Source organism: Thermobia domestica, chromosome 15 (assembly GCF_964235325.1).
Source record: "Thermobia domestica chromosome 15, izTheDome1.hap1.1, whole genome shotgun sequence".
NCBI classification, from domain to species: Eukaryota; Metazoa; Arthropoda; class Insecta; order Zygentoma; family Lepismatidae; genus Thermobia; species Thermobia domestica.
This window is the reverse complement of record NC_137468.1, coordinates 75,235,601-75,256,419: the sequence shown is the minus strand read 5'-3', so window position 1 is coordinate 75,256,419 and position 20,819 is coordinate 75,235,601. Positions and strand designations below refer to the sequence as shown.

General features: G+C 34.8%; 1 protein-coding gene across 1 annotated transcript in view; it reads right to left on the bottom strand.

Annotated features, from left to right (window-relative positions):
• The window catches only part of LOC145671091 (NACHT and WD repeat domain-containing protein 2), a 183,050-nt gene that overhangs the window by 102,027 nt on the left and 60,204 nt on the right, over positions 1-20,819 (bottom strand). Inside the window, exons 5-9 of the mRNA XM_081739848.1 lie at positions 14,353-14,497; positions 12,560-12,785; positions 9,381-9,579; positions 4,516-4,755; positions 2,958-3,158 (exon numbers count right to left, since the gene is read on the bottom strand). Of these exons, the coding sequence (XP_081595974.1) occupies positions 2,958-3,158; positions 4,516-4,755; positions 9,381-9,579; positions 12,560-12,785; positions 14,353-14,497 (1,011 nt within the window). The remainder of the gene's footprint in view (positions 1-2,957; positions 3,159-4,515; positions 4,756-9,380; positions 9,580-12,559; positions 12,786-14,352; positions 14,498-20,819) is intronic.

The window sequence follows — 20,819 nt, the reverse complement described above, 5'->3', positions numbered from 1 at the left end:
AAAATCGCATCACAAAATTCGATGCATCTATGATCTTAATGTATTACCGAACCGAGCTATTTGTGACAAAAACAGTACAATATAGTCTTTCCTATGTGATAGAAGGATTCTCTTTTAATCTTACATATAATTGTGGTAATTCTTCCCTAGAAAATACGACGTTTTCCTTTGGTTTCCTCTTTGGTTCTCATAATACGCTCTAATTCTGTATAGCCTACCACCATATTACTGGAGACTGTCCATAGAATTGACGACAAAGATATTGTGTACACTTTACATTTTACAGCATATGGAAATAAAGTATCTCAATTGACTTTCAAAAAGACTTCAGCTTAAATAACTTTAAGAAAACTAAATAACTAGCAAAAACAGATAACATAAACATTGCATCGTTTCCTGTCCCTCTGTTCTTTGGAGCTTTGGTGAGTAATGCATAAATGACACATCAACATATTTATCTCATAGTTATTGACCCAAAAGTAGTCTCTTATTACATCCTCTAGTATGACATTGAATGCTTGAATCCCCCTCTTAATGAAATTCTGCATATGCCATTGTTCTCAAACATAATATTTTGTTTCAATGAATTAATATCAATAGTATTCGGTGCTCCTATTATTATTATTATTATTATTATTATTATTATTATTATTATTATTATTATTATTATTATTATTATTATTATTATTATTATTATTATTATAAGAGGATTAAAGCTTACTAACAACCAATGTTTTTGCTAGTTTCACTTCATTTTATTTCACCAAGAATGTCTTCTTGAGTGCATTTTTCTGCGCTTTTGTTAAGGGAATAACCTGAATTATTCCACCGAAAAATCTCCTTTATAATGCACTTTATAAAAATATTGGCTTTAAAACTTTTTTGCGGTTATTATTTTCTTTATTTTTTAGTCTTTATTGAATATTTTTAAACTGCATTATGGAAGACAACACTGTCTTTCCTCTTATTATTTAAAAAAAAAAAAAAAAGTTTTTAAAAAGCTCAAAATGTTGATATGAAGTAAACACAACGCCTACTCGTCTGCAACCAAGCCAAACTTCTATCAATGTTTGGGTTGTATAAGCAGCAGGCGCTCAATAATTATTTCTGTTATAAATTTTAACAAGAGTGAAACTGATATTAAACTTTAAGTTGCAAGATTTGACCCTAACTTGATAAAAGCACTCCAAAAATACTATACATTGTGAAAATTTCAATTAAAAACACATGCACTTTATTAACTATAATTATTCTTTTTCTCTTAATCCAATATTGCTGCATTACAATTCCCAGCATTCCCCTGGAATTTACTACAAAAATTATCAACATTTCTTCCTCTTCCTTTTTAACTTCCTCTTTGAAACTTTCAATTCATTTTCAAACTTTCCAGACTCTTGATCTCGCATCTTTAATACAGCCAACTCCTCTCCATGTCGAGCAATTATTCCCTTTAAAAAAACTCCTGTTGAATTCATTCAGCACAACTTTTTTTAAATTATTATTATTTATCACTAGATGTTGAAGATCGTAACTTCTCTTTAAGGTTGTTGTCTAAACGGATTGAATGATAAACATCGATTTCTGACACTTCAACTTTATTAGCCTTCAGAACTCAGTTTACTTCTGTCTTTTCACCAATAGGTTGAAATCAAACCAAGACCCTTTGTACTAAAGATAAGCATTCTATTCCTGAAATACAGTGACCTCCTTCAACATGATTTGTAGTAACAGCTTGTAGGCGAGAACACAGTGTACTCCACAGGTTGAAACAGAAGCATTATACAATTTACATAGTATAGTTTAATGATATTGTGAAAATATCGAATATCTAAGGAAGGGCTGTTGGAGCAGTTGGCAGAAAACTTGGACACATCATGTAGCTATCGTCTGGTGGGTGAAACATAAGAAAGTTCTGTAACGAGCACTGACAAACATATTTAGTAATGATATTTTGAAATGAATAACAGACAAGTTCCTTTTCTAGTTGGCACACGGAAGTCTCTTCTTTTCCTTACTTAAATAGTTCAATTCTGCTGGATTTCTGTTTGACTTCCTGGTAATTGAAATAACTCAGGGGTCCGCGGTGGCTTACTGGTAGAGCGCTCACCTCAGGCGCATGGGTGTTCGTGATTAAATCTCAGCTTTAACCAGCTGTAAGTGGTCTTTAGGATGGACAAACAACGTGTGCATGTGTTTTCTTAGTATTCTTCCATTTTCCTCATTCCACCATTATCATCCTTCTCATTATCACCGCCTTCTTTAGTCTCGGCGCATAATCATGGGGCATTAAACTCAAAAAAGAGCTCAAGTTGCCTGATTTTAGGAGCAGGTTAAGAGATTCGGAGAGAGGAGAGACTTGTGGTGCTGTGTCAGAACCGGAGACGATTGTCAGAAAAGAGCAAACGCCGAACATGTGGGTGTAGAGAAGAACGATGTCAAACTAGGAGCGATTCCAAGGATTTTGTCTTAGAAGTCCATCGAATTTGATGGTAGCCGAAGACCCGTCAAAGAGAGTGTTCATTAAAAGCCTAGTAGCTCAGCCAGGGAGTCAATCCTATTTGTTCCCGCAGATAAACGTCGGGCTGCCTTAGACCTGTGAATGACATGGTTGTCAATGACAGAGTTCTTGAGCTCTGAAATTGTCAGAAGGTTATGACCAAAAAAAAAAAAAAAAAAAAAAGCTGTATTTGAATTCTCTCCACTGTCAGTTTGTCTTACTTTGCTGTTTTACTTCCGAACACTAGGCACAACATCCCATACACGTTTGCTTAGATGATAAGGCTATTTTAAGGAATATTTGCTCAAAATCCTTAACGTCCCTTTACTATCCAGCTACGTTGAACCGGCATTCACTCGGTGCACAATATATAACTTACTATTTAGAGTAATATATGCACATATTAATGTTGAGATCTATGTAGAAGTAATATTGTGAATACAAAAAAGATCCTACTTGCCTTACAGTACTTCGGAAGTCGAGTTGGAAGCCATGATACTTTATTGGCGTCCTGTGCGCCTGTCAGTTGATCCACAGAATCCAGGAACACAAGCAACGGCTGTTCAGCTGTTCCATATGTTAGCAGCTGCTTAAAGAACGCTGTCAGAGGAACCAAATCGTCAGGAATGTCTTCGAATGGTAACATATAATTGTATGAGATCTGGAATTAAAATTACTAACTCAGTAAATTGCTCTATTTGTAAACCGTATGTAAAACATATATAAACTTATCATAGATGTAGTTAGTCTACTTGATGTTATGGGAGATGACTCGCCTTCTCAGAAACAATGTCCCTCCTTCTACACATGCTCCATGTTCATTCACAGTCCCTTATGTCATGTTATTTAGAAAATAAAATGGCGATCGCCATGGCGATGAGGAGGATGTGAAGTCAAATTATTTCAGTCCATTGGCTTGACAGCAATTCCTTGCATCGCTGAAGAAAGGATGAATGTAGTGTAGTCATTTACTGTTTTCAGAAATTTAAGTGTTTCGCCGGGACCAGCATTTCATTTACTGTATTAATCTGGCTGCTGTGGTATTTTCTATTTTGTTCTCATGAAGGTTCCAGATAGCTTATTCTTCTGTAGTCAAGAATATTTTGTATTCACTTGATACAGTAGAATTATATATGCATGTTGTAATCACTATAAATCTCAGAACCTGTTAAAACCACACTAAATTGTACAATGCATTTCAAATGCTTTTGTTTCTACGTAGCTCATTACGAAAAGTAGTTTTTCTTCATAGGGTTTACGTATTAAGAAACCCTAAACTAAAGATGGCTATGGATGTAAGTTAAACTAAAGTAACCCCCCCCCCTCAAATATCATAGCGTTCTGACTTCAGGCCTAGTTCCCAGATTATGTAGGTTGGCAAATGTGGCTCTGAGCTTTTCTCAAAATACTTCTGTTCTTATTGATTTTGCCATTATTTTACCAATTGTTTCATAAGTATTCTTCTACATTTAGCAGCCATCTTGTTTAGTTTACAAGCGGTAAATCATAAAACGTTATACTAAAGAAGAACCATTTTACATTGAATTTAACTTCTCATACAATAGTATAATTGGATAAAGAGGACTTCTAGAAATAATCTTAATAGAACTATATGTCGTGACTTTTTCTTTGTAACACCGTGTAGCCTATAATACTAGTAAAAGTTTTCTAATCAATACAAAACGGTTCATAAAACTAAGATTACAAACGAAATTACAGTTGGGAAAAGGAAAGAATTAAATGCTTAAATTTCAAATTTAAGTATTGTCTTGAATTTATTTCTTTTTAGGACAAAAGTGAAGGAAAGAAAGATGTGGAAACACTCAATTTTGCAAGTTAACCTTTATTTAATTTTTACAACGTTCTATTCAATCCCATCAACAATTCTTCAGAATCTGTAATCTGTTTTAACATGTTAGTACCATATGAGTAATGAGAAACAGACATACATGCATACGTTTCAACGAAGGAACTAGATCAATAAATATGTTTTAAAATAGACTATTTTAGAACGGTACCTGCTGGCAGATGGAGATGAGAGTTGGAGTGAGGGCGCTGCTGTCAGGCGTCGTACCCAGGAACCGAATGATACAAATAGGTTTTCCGTCTTTAAACCATTCAATGCTCATGCCAGCTGATTTCGCCAGCAGTGACGTTTTCCCACAGCCTCCTTCACCGTATAATACTAGTGGTTGGTCTGAGTCTCCTTTCATATAGTCCTGGATCCTCTGAAGACTATCTTCTCGTCCATAGAACACCTAGGACATATTAAATAATAATAAAATATGTTGGAATATACTGTATTACAACATACGTACAGGGAACAAAAGTCTACATCACTGAAGTAGCCATATTAAATAAATTGAAATGTTTTTTTTCTGAATGCAATGTTCCAAATGTTAATAAGCGATTTTCATAATCAGAATGTTTAACAAGTGAGGTTGGCTTTCTTGTTCCTTCATATAACTCCAGAGCCGAAAAACTATTCAAGTTCAAATTTTGTAATGACAATAGACTCTCATGACAACGTTTATAAATAAATAATATAGGGTGTCTCTAAAGTGTTCATTCGAATTCAGAGTGTTATAGCTTTAAAACAGCAAATCGTGTTTGAGTGAAGGCCTACAGTTCGAAAGAGGGAACGTTCAAGTTCATACACATATACATATATATATAGCATCCAATTTCAAAGTAGTGTATTGGCCTTAGAAAACAATACAAATTTGGTAGAAAATGCAAAATCAATATAGTTACATGATGAATTCAGTTCATGAATGTTCAATTTGGCTTCCTCTCACGGCATGGCACTCATCAAGTAGCTAGTCGAACTTTTAACTTGAACACTGACGCCAAGTTGGCAACTTGACTATTGGTTGACGGGAGGTATCAGTAGTTTACGCCACTTCTGCACATTATGTAACATCTCCCGCCAGCCAAACTAATGATGTGACATAGCTAGCTCATTCAGCTCATTCTCTCCGCTACCGATCCGGGAGTCTTTCAAAGGTAGCAGTTCACTTTTGAACTGGTTGTCGAATTCGGTGTTGGAGCGGAAGTGTCATTCACAGCACCGTTGCTGCTATGAAGAAGAAATAATTTGGTTCACTGAGTGCCATGAGTTTCTAAACATCTTCAAGAACTTAATAAGGTTTTGGGTTATTTTCAGTGTTTTCTTTGGCATACTTCCGGGGCCAGTGGCGTAACTAAAAGCTTGGGGGCCCTCCCGCAGACAGCGTGGGGTGGGCCCCTTCTCTACGTCCCATTTCATGATTTAGGGCCTCCTGATGGCTTGGGGCTCTCCCGAAATGCAGGGTCTGCGAGGCCCTTATTTACGCCCCTGTCCGTGGCGGAGTCCTCCGAAGTTAGCTAACTGCCATCCCCTCCCGGAGGTAAGATAAATTATATTGCAATTACATGTCACTCTTTTGCAGGTCACATCTAATGTTGCACACGAGACAAGAAATAAGGTTTTCTTTTGTCATAAATTTTTGACGAATTTTCGTTTCATCTAGATTCTCGAAGAATTCTGTCTGTTTCGATTTTAGGGAAAATTTCCTTGTCTCGTCTACAAAATTTAGCCCTGATTTTCTTTTAAATTTCATCTACAGTTTACCAGATTTCTTCTGCGTCACACGAGTTCCAGGAAGAGTGTGATATAACAACATTAAAGCCATATTTATTATTAAAGTATATTGTGTAACAACTTGTGTTCCTTTAAACGTTGATAGATGCTTTTTATGTTGTTGCTACAATTACTGTATCAATTTATAGCTTTTATACTATGAATCGTGTAACACTAAAACTGTTTTAGATCTAAGACTTTGATAAAGTAGCGTTGCCTATGAGAATCGAGAAATTTCTCATCTCAAAAAAGAAAACGAGATTTGTCATAATTCTCGTCTTCTGGGCAATATTAGTCACATTATCTCGCCATGTTTTGATTTTTCTCTCCCAAACAAAATTTTCTGGAAGAAACCCAGGTAACTCTGTTATTGTCTTCGAATGTTTAATAAAAGAAGAGAGAACAGGTTGAAACAAATATATGACTTGGATAAAATGTTGAAGTGTGTAGGTTACCGAAGTCTGAAATTACACAAATATGCTCTTCTTTAACTCTCTCCCTCCCTTTCTCTCTCTCTCTTTTTTTTCTGTCTGTGTGTACTTTGAAATATAGTCAGTATGGACATTTGCTACTTCTGAAATTACCAACATACAGTATTTGCACGATTTCTTCCCTTATATCAGAGAGGCACTACAGAACCAGCTCAAGAAACATTCCAGCAGAAGGGACTTTTGTGAGTGGAAGTGTTGTCTCTCTTTTTCTGTGTATTTGCGTGTCCTAGGGCAGTGGTAGAGGGAGAAACATTAAACCCGGTGTTTCTCTGAGTCCCGTGGCACCGATTTCTGTATAACTTTGAGGTCCTGTTCAGATATGTATGTATCTTTGTCATATATCTTAGCAATTACACTCAGATTCTGTGGGGCTCGGTCCTCATATCCCCCCAGGATCGGTGTTCGTGTTTGTACCTAACTGTTGAATTTGCGCTATACTAAAATTTTCAATTTGCTTAAATCTGTAAAGTGCTAGAAGTTACAGTACATAAGTACAATTTTAGTTATATCCTGTAGTTGTGTACTATTTTGTGTCTATTAAAACTGTTTCATTAGTTTTGTATCATTTAATTATGTCTATTAGTTGTAGACAAAAAAAAAAAATAGCAATGTCTGGAACTACTATAGCTAAATATAATGCATTCGAAACAATTGTCATACAAATGCATATTTAATTTTACCCGCCACGTGCCAATTTCCTTTATACGCATCCCTACTGATATTTCTGGGCAAATTATAGCTCGTTCCAGACCAGTATTAGTAGACAATGTCTTCCAAACTGCGTACGATTATTACATATTTCCCTTGCGGTCGATACACAGACATATTTTCAAGAATCGAGATAAAACTATTTATTTCAACTTTTATTTTTTTTTCTGGAATTGATAGAAAAGCCGACAGTTTCACTGTTAGAAAATCCCCCCGGACGCTGATTTTACTCTTTTGAAAAGTTAACATGCCCGCGTAAAAGAAGGTATGGTAACCCTGATTGCACGCTTATTGGCCATTTCGGAACCGAAATCGTGTACGGTGCTGTGACGCCGTACCATATGGTCGCACGAGCGAGGAACTGTCTTTGGTGCTGGAGTCGCGGCAGTTACTTTGGACGAGCAGTTCAAAATAAACGAACTAAGCCGTTACTAGTTCACGTGAGTGTACTGTTCAAAAGAATCAGTTCATTCATGAACGACCCGTCACTAAGCCAAGCGAAACTTGAATATTAACTTTTTTTGAACGATAGGCGCTTTATTTAAATACGATTCCCTGTTTTCAAGCCGTAACATTTTGAATTCGGATGAAGACTTTAGAGATTCTTGTGTATCTGATTAATCTTACTATTGTGGAATAATGCTTAAAAAAATACTTTGGACTGTTTCCATCGTTGTTTTTACTTAGGAAACTAAGCAATACATGAATATGCTGTTGGTTTTCACAAAAGCGCAAATTCTTGGGAGTTCATATCAGGTGATCATCAGTTTGTCATCCAATTTCTCACTTTTTAAAAACAAAGAAATCATATAAGGATAGTACAATAATAGATCTGCATAAATAAGCATAAAAGCAGTAAAATAATCAATGTTTATGAGATGACCTGGTTCTTGCTAGTTCGCCTTCTAAACTTGTAATTTCATAATCGAAATGATTACGCTTTCTTTGACAATGAGCACTACATTGTCAAGTTCGATTTCCGGCGGAAGCTTATGTGGTTCAGATTCCACGTTAATCGGTTGGTCCCGTCTCATATAGCCTCGTTGTTGAAAGTGACGTTAAACTCAAAATCAACTCAACAATTTCACTAAGCAGTACTCTCTAAGTATTAGGTAATTATGCATAGGAATTTTAGTATTATTATTTGATTTACGCAATGTTCTGAGAAATATAAAATAAAATGTATAGCTACGGGACTGATTAGCGACCTTAAATGGTTTTGACAAACTTGCACATTTTAAGTCCTTTGGAGACATTCGAAACGGAACAACATTTATGTTCCTTGGAAATAACACTTCTATATTTTATTGTATTGAATGCTTTTTCTTTCATTCTGATAAAATTTTCCCCAGTTTTCGGGTGCGAGCAACTGACTTTTAAGATTATTGGAGCATGAGTTATTTTCACTAAGTGTATCAAATGATCCTTCAAAAATCTACTAATACCTTAAATCGATGGCTAGAGAGAAAGCACAAACTTCAGAAACATTTTCTTTCTTTTGAGAGGTGCTACAGATTAAATTCCTTAAAAGGAGATCCAATTTAACTAGGTCTTAACTTTGAAAACACATTTAGGATGTCTTTTTCGTGGGGGGAGGCATACAGAAAGAGTTTGACTTCTCGTTTCGAGAGAAGTTTATGCTCTTTCAGATACTTTCTCAAAAGATACTTCAACTTTGGCAATACACATTTAGAAATACATTGAGAAGGCAAACACGGAATTTCCTCAATTGAAATGCATCATTGTTGGAATTTTCTCTGGTACTGTTACGATATTCACCTTTCTTGGCGGTTCCGGGGAATATTCAATTAGACTGAATCTACACGTCACATAGCTGTTAATAAGCTTAAACATCGGAAGGCTGAAGGTATAATACTATGAGTATATTATTATTATTATTATTATTATTATTATTATTATTATTATTATTATTATTATTATTATTATTATTATTATTATTGGGTAAACACTAATAATATAGTAAAGACATTTTACTTGAGAGAAATCATTCTTGAATTTTAATTAAAGTATTTGCACAATTTGCCATCACAAGATACTATACCTTAACAGAGTTATTGCAGGCATGCAGATGTTGTAGAATTTCTGTAACAATCTGTCCCTGAGCACTAGAATCTTCCTTCCTCATCGCCCTATCTACCAGTTTGCAGATATTCTTGTAGAAATGTGTAATGAAATGTTGCAGATACTCCTCGTGGGTGTCCGCATCCAATCCCTCTCTGCCGATCCATTCCACTGTGTACCTTTTGATTCAAAATCAAATAGTGAAATGAATTCAAAATAGATATGAAAGACAGTATACGTTACTGCGTCGCATTTTCACACCAAAACAATTTGTTCAACAGGATCTTTTTTTAGAATTACGACTGTTCATCATGTACGGCATGCTATATACACAACTAATTAAATATTCTGATCTGCACTATTGCATCATGATGATGAGATTCTTGTGTACAGTGTTGCCAGACCTATTAGGTTTAAGTTATATTTTATCCATCAATGATCTTGGACTACAAGTCGTAACTACAATTCTAAAATTCAACAAATTTTCAAACTAAAATTTAAAAACGGATTAATGCAATTTTAAACAAAAATATTCAAGCATTTCAAAATCAGCCAATCAGGTTGCACCAAGGGTAGTTTTCCACTAATGAATTAGACTATGAGTTGTAACTAAAATTCAAAGTGTGAAATAGTTGTTACATATTAACCTGTTTCAATAATTAAATATTTGACTTCAAGTTCTTAATTTCTCCACCAATGACCTTAGAGTAGCTACAAATCCTAAAGTTCAAAAATTTTGGAACTTAAATTTTAAAACAGTGATCGAACAATTTTAAGCAAAAATTTTGAAACCTTTTCAAAAATTTTAAACAAAGATTTAAAAGTAATCAGATAATCACATTGCATCAAAAATAAATTTTCACAAATGATCTTAGACTATGACCCATAACTACATTACTAAAGTTCAAAAATTTTCGAACTAAAAATTTTAACAATGATTTGAAAGTAATTAACCAATCAGATTGTACCAAGAAAATTTACCCGAGTTTTTGGAAACAATTACGAATTTTTTTGACAATTCCAAAATTTAAAGGGTTATCCTATATACTTCTATCGGTCTCAAGTTACTCATGTTCAATGAATGTTAATGGGATCTTATATTCATCCATATGGCTATATGTTACAATCAGTGCCGGATTTACGTATGAGCTAAGCAAGCTTTAGCTTAAGGCTCTACTCTCTTAAAGGCCCCCCCAAAAAATGTAAAAGAAAAAACTGGATGTATATATCCCAAATATAAGGAAAAAATCAAATAGGAAGTAATAAAAAATATTTTTAAAGGTAGATATTAATAATTATGTCACTATGTAATTGTGTAGATATTGTTATAATTATGTATACAATTATAATTATATAGATAATTATAATTATAATAATTATGTAGATGTTGTTATAATTATGTATACAATTATAATTATGTAGATAATTATAATTATAATAATTATGTAGATATTGTTATAATTATGTATACAATTATAATATACCCCTTAATTGTATTTCAGTTCAACAATTGCTTTGATAAAAAATACATATTTTGTCATGCGCAAATGACTTTAGATTTCTATTAGATCCATCAATTACCATACCGCATATATTCAACACAAAAAAGAAACAATTTTTCATTGACAAAGGGCAATTGGACAAAAGACTCCATTCCTTTCAATAGCTGAGGCCTTCATCAAACAAAAATCCGGCTCTACTTACAATCTATCTTAGTGATCGTTAAGCACAACATTCAAAATTCGCGCCTCATGCTTATTCAATTTTTCCCGCCAAAATTTAAAATTCTCAAATATCAAGCGTTACTTTGGACAATATATTTTAACAATTTTATGCCTATAAAAGGGGATAAGCACGACCAGCTACATGTCTTAGAAGCATTCACAAATACACTTTTTTAACAGTTTCCAGATTTAAGAGGTGAACCAATGTACCTTCCCAAATTTTAAAAGAAGTTTGTCCATGAACACCAATACCATATAAAAGAAAATGACCCCTGTACTCGGCCATATGTTGTTGTACAGCCTCTCTAAGAAGATAAATTTGGTCAATACCCGACCACGTGGTAAAATTATATATTTTGCAATTTTTAACTTTAGAATAGGATAAGCAGGAACACCTGAATTTACAATATATATATATATATACTCGAGTTCTAGAAAGCATTTATCAAATTTTATTTTTTACAATTCCCAAATTCAAGGCGGGTCCTATGTACCCCCCAATTTTAAAAGAAAGAATCATTGTACCCATGTCTTATGTAAGAGAATTGACTTCTGTATTCATCTATTTAAGCATATAATACACTTAAGTCTCATGAAAAACCTCCAAATGATGTAATAGATCAAAGCTCTCCAAATTTTGAATTTTTGACAATTTTTTGCCCCCAAAAGTAATAAGCAGGGCAAATCAAAATTACAGAAATGTATATTTAGGTTCTAGAGAACATTTATCGAGTTTTATTATTTTGATAATACCCAAATTTAAGTGGTGGTCCTATGTACCCGTCCCAAACTTTAAGAGGGAAGCAGAAATGTACCCAAATAAAAGAAACTGAACCCCTGTATTCAACCACTAAGCACATAATTTTGTTAAAGGTTCATCAAATAAGATAAATTAGGTCAATAGTTGAACACGTAGCCATACTAATATTTGAATTTATTAAATATTTGAATAGTATTTTTTTTTAACTCACAGAAGGGGATAAGTAGGATACCCACATTTTCTGTGGTATACATACAGGTTATATAGAACATTTACCAATTTGGCCTTCTCGGACTATTTCTGCTTACCGAATCTCGAGAAATGTCTAACGGGAAGGCAATTTACGTCAAATGAAGAGATCATTGCAGAAACTGATGCCAATTTGCTCGGTTGGGCAAATCCTATTATTATTAAAGGATCGCCAAACTGGAGCATCGGTGAACGAAGTATATTAAAGTCAAAGGAGGAGAGTGCATTAAGAAATAAAACAGCTTTGTTCCGACAATTTCTGTGTAGTTTTCATTTTTATTGGACTTTTCAAACGATCCTCGTACATGTAAAATATTTCAATACTGAAGCATTCTTATAGTAAAAAGTACTCTGACACATTACGACTTATTCGTAATATTATAATGTTGCGACTGACTTAGAAAAAATCAATACAAAAAGACTTACCTTTGAAGGTTGGAAGCCTCTATCTTTGCTGGAAGCCTTTCGTCCCTCAAGTTTGAAAGAAGTTTGACTGCTTCAGTATCTAAACTTCTGTTCAAAATATCGATAAATAGGGAAGCCTTTTTCAAGTTTTGTAAATTGATATTGTTGATGTATCGTACATAACCAAGACAATGGTTTTTCGTATTCTTTACATTTAATATTCCGTTTATCACTTCTCTCTCAGTTACTGAAACAAAATATAGAAATTAATATATAATTTTAAGTCTAACACACATATAGACACATCCCATGCATACACACTACTTATATGGGTATCTAGACGTAAAAACCTGTAGATATGTTAGATATAGATAAATAGAGAAAGAGTCCAAAACAGCAATAAATATTGAGAGAAAAGTATGAAGGTTAAGTAAGTGTCTCTAGAATTACCCACGAGACGATACGGGACAGAATTTTTGTTACCGAAACCGAGTTCTTCCAATTGAATCAGGTACATTTTTTGAGACAAGATAGCTTCAACTGTAGCCTCGTACGCATCCCTATGTCTTTCATTCCATTATTTAAAATGATTAACTGGGGCAGGTGAAAATTTAGAGACCCATGCATTTTAGGTCCTCTTTAACTACGGGGTTGAGCTTGCGCTAGTTTTTATTAGCAGCATCTGTACGGAAATCGCATTTTGCCATAATTGCTAGCCCTTATCACAAAAAAAATTAGGAAGCCCTTTCACCATGATTCTAAAATAATGAGGAACATGAAGTTTTATAATAGTAATAATAATAATAATGTCAAAATGAAAATGAATTTTCCAAATGAAATACAAAAACATTTTTGAAAAAGTTCATTTTGGCAGAAATGCAAAAAGAGTTCGAAGATCCGGCTTAAACTACTTATCACCGTAAAGAAAATACACAGAATGCGAGCTAATTTTTAAAAGAAAATCCTGAAATCAAAGACTACTGTTAGTAACCATGACAGAAAAGCAACTGATTCATGTCACTAGAACACAGCTGGTCTCACTTTCTTGTTTCTATTGCAATAACCATAACAGCTATAGTTTGTTATGTGAATGTGCGAGTGAATATATTAGTTGGTTATAATTAGGAGTAATATTTCCCGTTGCAACGTGAGCTCCTACCAAAATCCGAACCGGTGTTCCTGACGTTCAAGAGGGGTATATTTCTGTAAAACCACACGTGGTGTTGTTGAAGTTCATAATATTTACGGCGGAAGGCTTGGATTCGACTCTCAGTGGGAATATATGTAGCTCGGTTTTCACATTAAGCTATAGGTCTAGTCTGACGTACTCTCGGAGTACCACAGAGAACGGTAAACTCTAAACAAACCAACCCTCATCGTTATCGAGCAGCGCATAATTATCAAATTTTGTTTTATAACCATCTCAAACATTAATTTAATTTGAAACAGTATACAGTGACAATTATTTGTTTTATCTCTGATTAATGAATAACTTAAGCATCTTTGTGAAGTTGTTATTTTTGTAATCGTCAACGCGATGAAGCAATTAAAGGAAATTCCAAAGAATAGGTTTAGAGGTTTCTTTGCAACAACTTTTGGACGTTGACGTAGACGTTGGTGTTAACGTATAGGAGTCGAAGAAAACGTATCAATAGTAAATAGGTTTGAACCCTTTCTGGGTACGTTGAAAGCTAAAAGTTCACCTTCCATGAATATTTCGGACGCTACTTTGAAATATAATTAAAACGTTATCATTTGGATATATAACTTCTTTGGCTTATTTTATTAATAAAGTATTTTAGTAGAAGACCAACCTGACATAAAATAATTATGCGTTGTATCTTTGTCCATTTCGCCTTTGTTATGCAAAGAAGCAGCAGCTTTTCTGAGAAGTTTCTGCATTTTTCCTAAAGTGTCCCACCAAACTGCCTGGTCATGTTGTTGCAACTTGGGAACTCTCTGCAAAAATAGGAAAAATGGTTTCAAAATAATATAAAATAAATTCTTAATATTCACTAGATTGGTCATTAGGAGTTAAAAAAAAGAAAATTAATGAAACGTATCTTTACTACACAATATAAAGTATTGTAGAAACAAATTTGTTTAGAATGAGAACCAAAAGATCTTTTAAACTATATATCATTCGATCCGCTTCCTCTTCAAAATTTGTAAGACATCCGGTCTACCATCTCTGCAAATGATTATATATGTTTCTAGCTCACTTTTTAGCTGTTTTTTTTTCTTTTTACTTTTGTGGAAAATTAAGAGTGTAATAACAGCATAATTAAGAAAGAGTGTCCTCTCGGTAGATCAATGACTGCGATCTAGGAATTGCATCTTTTTTCTCATCAAGACATTATGCAGAATATGTCACTCGACCCGCCTCTTACCACTTCTGTTGGTGTCTTTGATAGGATTATTTCTAAACTTATAAAGTTTATGCTTGAAAATAATAAGTTACACGTTGTTTTTTTTTTTTAACGTGCTTTTAGGCTAACTGGAAAGGAAAGGGAAATAAACTTGAAGTCTCCATTTTAAGCATTCCAAATGTCATACGCCCTGGTTGGAAAATGTCAATAAATACGATTAAGGGCGATTACTGGCGGTAAACAAATAGTCAGAACAATATGCACTGTTGTAACTTTAATTTCACAAACTACAACTTAAATGTACAGACGTGTTCAAATTATTAGACTCATGTTCGAAAAATGCAAAATTGATGTAGGAGTCCTAATTTCAGTGTTCTAGAACATTTAATTTAATGGTTAAACCACCAATATAGGATCCTTCATTTGTTTACTGTACAGTTGAAGTGATGATATCACCGTTGAACAGTGATGGTATTAGTGAGGGGGGGGGGATTCTGAAAGTGGTGTTTCAGTTGTAGATAGCTATTGTGGTTCCTATCAACAAGCTATAGTCTGAAGTGTTGTGGTTGCTGTCGTAAGAAGTTAACGACATTCAAAACATTCAACAGTTCGAATAGGCCAGTTTAACGGGATGATCTACCTTTTCTCGGCACAAAAATTTTTATATTGGACCTTATGGGGAGAACATGGCTACCGAATTTCCTCAGTTTCTAAGGAACTAGGCATCTCTAATGGGAAAGAAAAATTTTGCAGCATTCTACAGAAGTTTATTAACGGGTTGAAATACTTAAATTGTATATTTGTCTGCTAGTTTAGCAGAAATAAATTATTAAAAAATAAATAAATTAGTTTCTTTTTATACAAATTATAATATGTCTAACTTTGGAACCAATTATGGTAGAAAGATCAACTTTTTTTTGTTTTATTCCTTGAGAAGAAACGACTCTAATAGTTTTAATCACAACCATATCTGATACGCCAATTAAAAAATAGTATTTTAATATAAGTATTAAAGTCCACCTGTCAAGAAGTTTGACGAGGGTAAGGCATCCGCGCCCACCCTTTTCTTTTGTTTTCTTCCCGAGAGATATGAAGGGACCGTTTTCACAGCAGGTATCAATGCGAATGTAAACATCCTGTCCTCACTTCAATAGCCCAAGTTCGGCCACTTTCTCTCTCTTTTTTTCTCTCTCTCTCTCTTTCGAGGAGGTGTTTCTACCCTGTAAGAAAATTATAGATATGTAGAGAAAATGGTAATCAATTATTTCTGATAGCCAGATGATAGACAAGCATTCTAAAATGCCTTCGAATTCCAAAAATGTATCGACCATAACTTTACCATCTGTTTATTTTCAGAAGGCAAAAGTTATATTATTATTATTATTATTATTATCTCAAGAACAGCAACAGGATAATATTCCAAAAAGATGTCTCAAAACTTTCAAAGTTCTGAACAATTTTTACAGCTGTAGTGGAGAAATGAAGTTATTTAGGACATTTATTATTTTGTTTATTTCTAACGACAACTAAAAAGTTTATGTACATTGTGCAAAATTATTTTAACTTGCAAAAGAATCTTTTGTAATGAAATTTAACGAGTTAATTCTTGTGTGATCTGATGAGACTTCAATTGAGACTCCCCCACCTCGCTCCCCTATATCACTTCGTTTGACATTTCAAAGAAAATATTTTTCATTACTGTTTGTTTTTGTCATCTCAGGAAATATTTCTAGTTCTGCCTCAGAAAATATGTTGTATGTAAAGGATGAATATTTTCGAGAGTACATTAGTAAATCAAAGAGTTAAAAAAAAAAACTTTTGGCACAGGGCAACAAGAGACAGCTTTCCTTGAAAAATTGAAACGGCTGTCGTTTGTACTTTTTTCTGGATCATGCTGGCGTTCACATTGAAGTAAGGCAATTTTGAACCAAATTTGGTTTCATTTCTGACTTTAGTGTGTGTATGTGTGTGTGTGTGTGTGTGTGTGTGTGTCATACGTATTGGGACAGTTTTGAATGAACAGTGCGGGACACATTTTAAGCAAGAATAAAAAATTGCTTAAATCGGTGTCTATAAGATGAACTGAATCAAAATTAGCGAACAGAATGCTATTTGGTTTATTTATTGAGATTTGAGGGTCCTTCAGACCGAGTCCAGAACATTAACTTCAGGCAGTTTCCGGGCAAACCAAACTAAAAATCGAATTCTAATAATTCAGACTTGATAGCATATTGTTTTCAACCACATTGAGTGATATATATTAGCAATTAGTTTTCTACCGTAAAAAGTAGCCCTCTGAAGCGGACCACCATAATTATCCTTTGGCTCATATTATTGTTTGTTCAAACCTTCCCTACCCTTGTTTAAATCTACCTCCCAAGGGAATATATTTGAACGATATCCCTTATGGGCTTACGTCTCATCGAAAATTTGAAAAAGTTTTCCATTCTCTGGTCACATTGGTATATCATATTCAGCACATTGATGCACTTGTATAAGAAAATTTACTGAGTGTGAAGGAGAAAATAAGAATTTCGGGAAATTTCAAATGCCCTCCGCCCTCTACTCTAAATGTATTACTTATGGTATGTGGCCATAGGGTAGCTAGAAGTTATGCCATTCAACTTACATAAGGACCACTATAGCTGCATGCCTCCCAGGCTTGATAAACTAAAATAAACATTGATTATGGACTAACACTCTTTTAGCATGAAACGATTCAGTTGTAGAAATTATTAAATAAGAATTTTTGAGAGGTTCAAACGGCGTCTTTTCAAATTTTCAATTTGGTCATTCAGGTTAACGAACTCATCCAAGATCATTGTACAAATCAGTTTGTGTACCAAGTTTTTTTTTTTTTTTTCCATTGAAATCAAGGCTGTTAGCTCGTTCACAAGAAAAAATCATATTTGATATATGGGGGCGTGAGTGCACAAGGAATTCAAATCCCACATTTTTATTTTTTTGATACAAGTGTCATGAAAAAGCATTGAAATATGTCCCTTTTTAATACGAAGATAGTGCAAACTCTCTGCCGGTGGTTAACCCAGCCGGTGATGTAGGGGAAAAGCGGCCGCCTGCTACGCCGCACTGAGTAGGTTGAGTGTGGGTTCAAATCCCGCTTATGCCGATCATCCTGGCTGAGGTTTTCCTCAATTTCACCAGGCGAATGCCCGGGTCGTACCTTCTCTAAAACGGTCAGGACCACGACCACTTTCTTTTCAAATCTAGCTTTCCCTAAAGGGCCGATGTGACCTCGAAATTGGAGGCCCGACCCCTTCCTAGTGTCCTTCTCGTTCACAAATAAATAAGAAGTAAATAAATTGAATCCCTTGTACACTGAAGGCCCCATGTTAACATTTATCAAACATCTGATTTTCAACTTTTTAGGATAAACGATAAGACTAACTGACAGTGTGTAGTCTTAGCGGGGTAAGCGCGGAAAACGAAAAAGTCAAAGAAAACAGGGCTTTGCTCCCTTGTCCCCATATAACAATGCACAGTATGGACACCGTTCCAAATGGGTCTTACAGGAGTTATCATGGCAACATTTTTGTATAAGACAATTGGTGTGTGTCGTCTGCATGGTTGTCTGGGGACAAAAAAGGGCAAACATGTTTTTCAATAAATAAATAAATAAATAAATAAATAAATAAATAAATAAATAAATAAATAAAAGAAAACTTACATTTTTCAATTTCCATATCCTCGTCCTAAGAAGGCGCTTAGCGCAACGAGCCTAAACTTTAAATGCTTTGAAAGTTTGTTCTTTTTTGCGTATCCTGCTTCTTGTTTCAACTCCCTAGGACAGTGATGATTTCAGGGGTGATTCTGGGGGGAGGGTATTCTCCCAAGAGCTACGAAATTCACCCTAGGGTGCTTGAGATCTTCGCAGAAATTTCTGTGGAGCACGCAATTTTTAGTCGCTTTCCCCGTGTGCGTGGTGCCTCCGGAGGAAATGATCTGAAATTAACACTGCTATAGGATAATTGGAGATTGGCTTACAGTGCTTAGTCTTAGCGAAGTAAGCACGAGAAACCAGAAATATCACAAAAAACAGGGCTTTTGGTCCGCTGTTCCCCCGTGAAAATGCACGGTTTACACACAATACAGGTTGGATCTAACAGGGCTATTTAGAGAACGTCTTATAGAGCATTTGGTGTGCAGTGTTGTCTGCGGACAAGGAGGCAAAACCGTGTTTTTCATTAAAAAATGGAGTATTTTAAATTTCCCTCGCCCCCTCAGGAGACGCTTCTTCAATGAGACCGTATCCTGCCTCTTCCATTCTCTAGGCTCTAGGCCAATTAGGACTGACAGGCATTTGATTAAGTCCATTACCTGGTTGCCTAGTAATTAGCCATCATATTGGCTGCCATATTGGATTTAGACAATGTTCTCTCATGTTACCATGTAAAATATGTCTTGTCGTGATGAAAGCTACCAGAAAAAGTAGGTTTCGTTTACTCCTAAGGAAGTACGCTACATCCTAGGGTAATGCGTGCATATACGCATTTGTAACTTTGTACAGTTAATCGTTAGACAACAGTGTTGCCAGGTTGTAAGGTTTCTAAGTGGCAATAAACAATGCCATATTTAAATTCATCGGCCTCAGAAACCTATAGTTTGACAGCAAAATTATCTTTCTAATTGCCTTGGTTCACGATCTCTCTCATTATATATATATATATATATATATATATATATATATATATATATATATATATATATATAGAGAGAGAGAGAGAGAGAGAGAGAGAGATTTACGTAGGGCGGTGGCCATATTGGAAAATGACGGCTACCAGGAAAACACCTCAAATTTGAAATATATTCCCAAGACATTATTTTTAAAAGAACTTAGGGGACATTTTTTTACGGACACCTATATATGGGGGCCAGGACTTTACATTGTCGGAATCCTGTGGGGGCACCCCTCTGCCCCCCTTCCCTTCGCCACTACTGTATGCTATAATATTTGTCCGGAAGGGAAAAAATTCCCAAAATAACAGCGTTTTCTGATATATACTGTTCTTCCCGCGCACTCTAGAATGCATCTTGATGAACTTCCAGAGGTAACGGGAAAAAGAGGATACTTCACACCACATCGTCCAGTCTCTTAGTATGGAACCATTGAGGGAGACAAACTATATAAAGCTAACAGTATTTGGCAGCTGACAGGTAACCTCAGAAACTGGTCGAGAACCTGTTTCATTCAGACATCCATCCCCTTCCCCCTCCATTTCACCAACCCCCGCCCTTTCCGCGGCCAAGCTTAGAGTGGGGCGTGACTTACCCTCGTCAAACTTTGACAGGTGGAATTTTATACTTATATTAAAATACTATTTTTTAATTGGCGTATCAGATATGGTTGTGATTAAAACTATTAGAGTCGTTTCTTCTCAAGGAATAAAACAAAAAAAAGTTGATCTTTCTACCATAATTGGTTCCAAAGTTAGACATATTATAATTTGTATAAAAAGAAACTAATTTATTTATTTTTTAATAATTTATTTCTGCTAAACTAGCAGACAAATATACAATTTAAGTATTTCAACCCGTTAATAAACTTCTGTAGAATGCTGCAAAATTTTTCTTTCCCATTAGAGATACCTAGTTCCTTAGAAACTGAGGAAATTCGGTAGCCATGTTCTCCCCATAAGGTCCAATATAAAAATTTTTGTGCCGAGAAAAGGTAGATCATCCCGTTAAAATGATCGTGACGTGTTTCGTGTATCAATCTTTTATTCTGTGTAGTCCTGTAATTGCAGCATAATGGGAAAAGCAAAAGACCCTTCTCCGTGTAAAATGGAAGTTAACAAAATACTTCTGGTGGAAATAAGATATACACGGCAATACATTGCTAGTAGGGTTGGGATAGAACAAAAATCTGTGAGTAGAATCTCTGTTGAAATGAA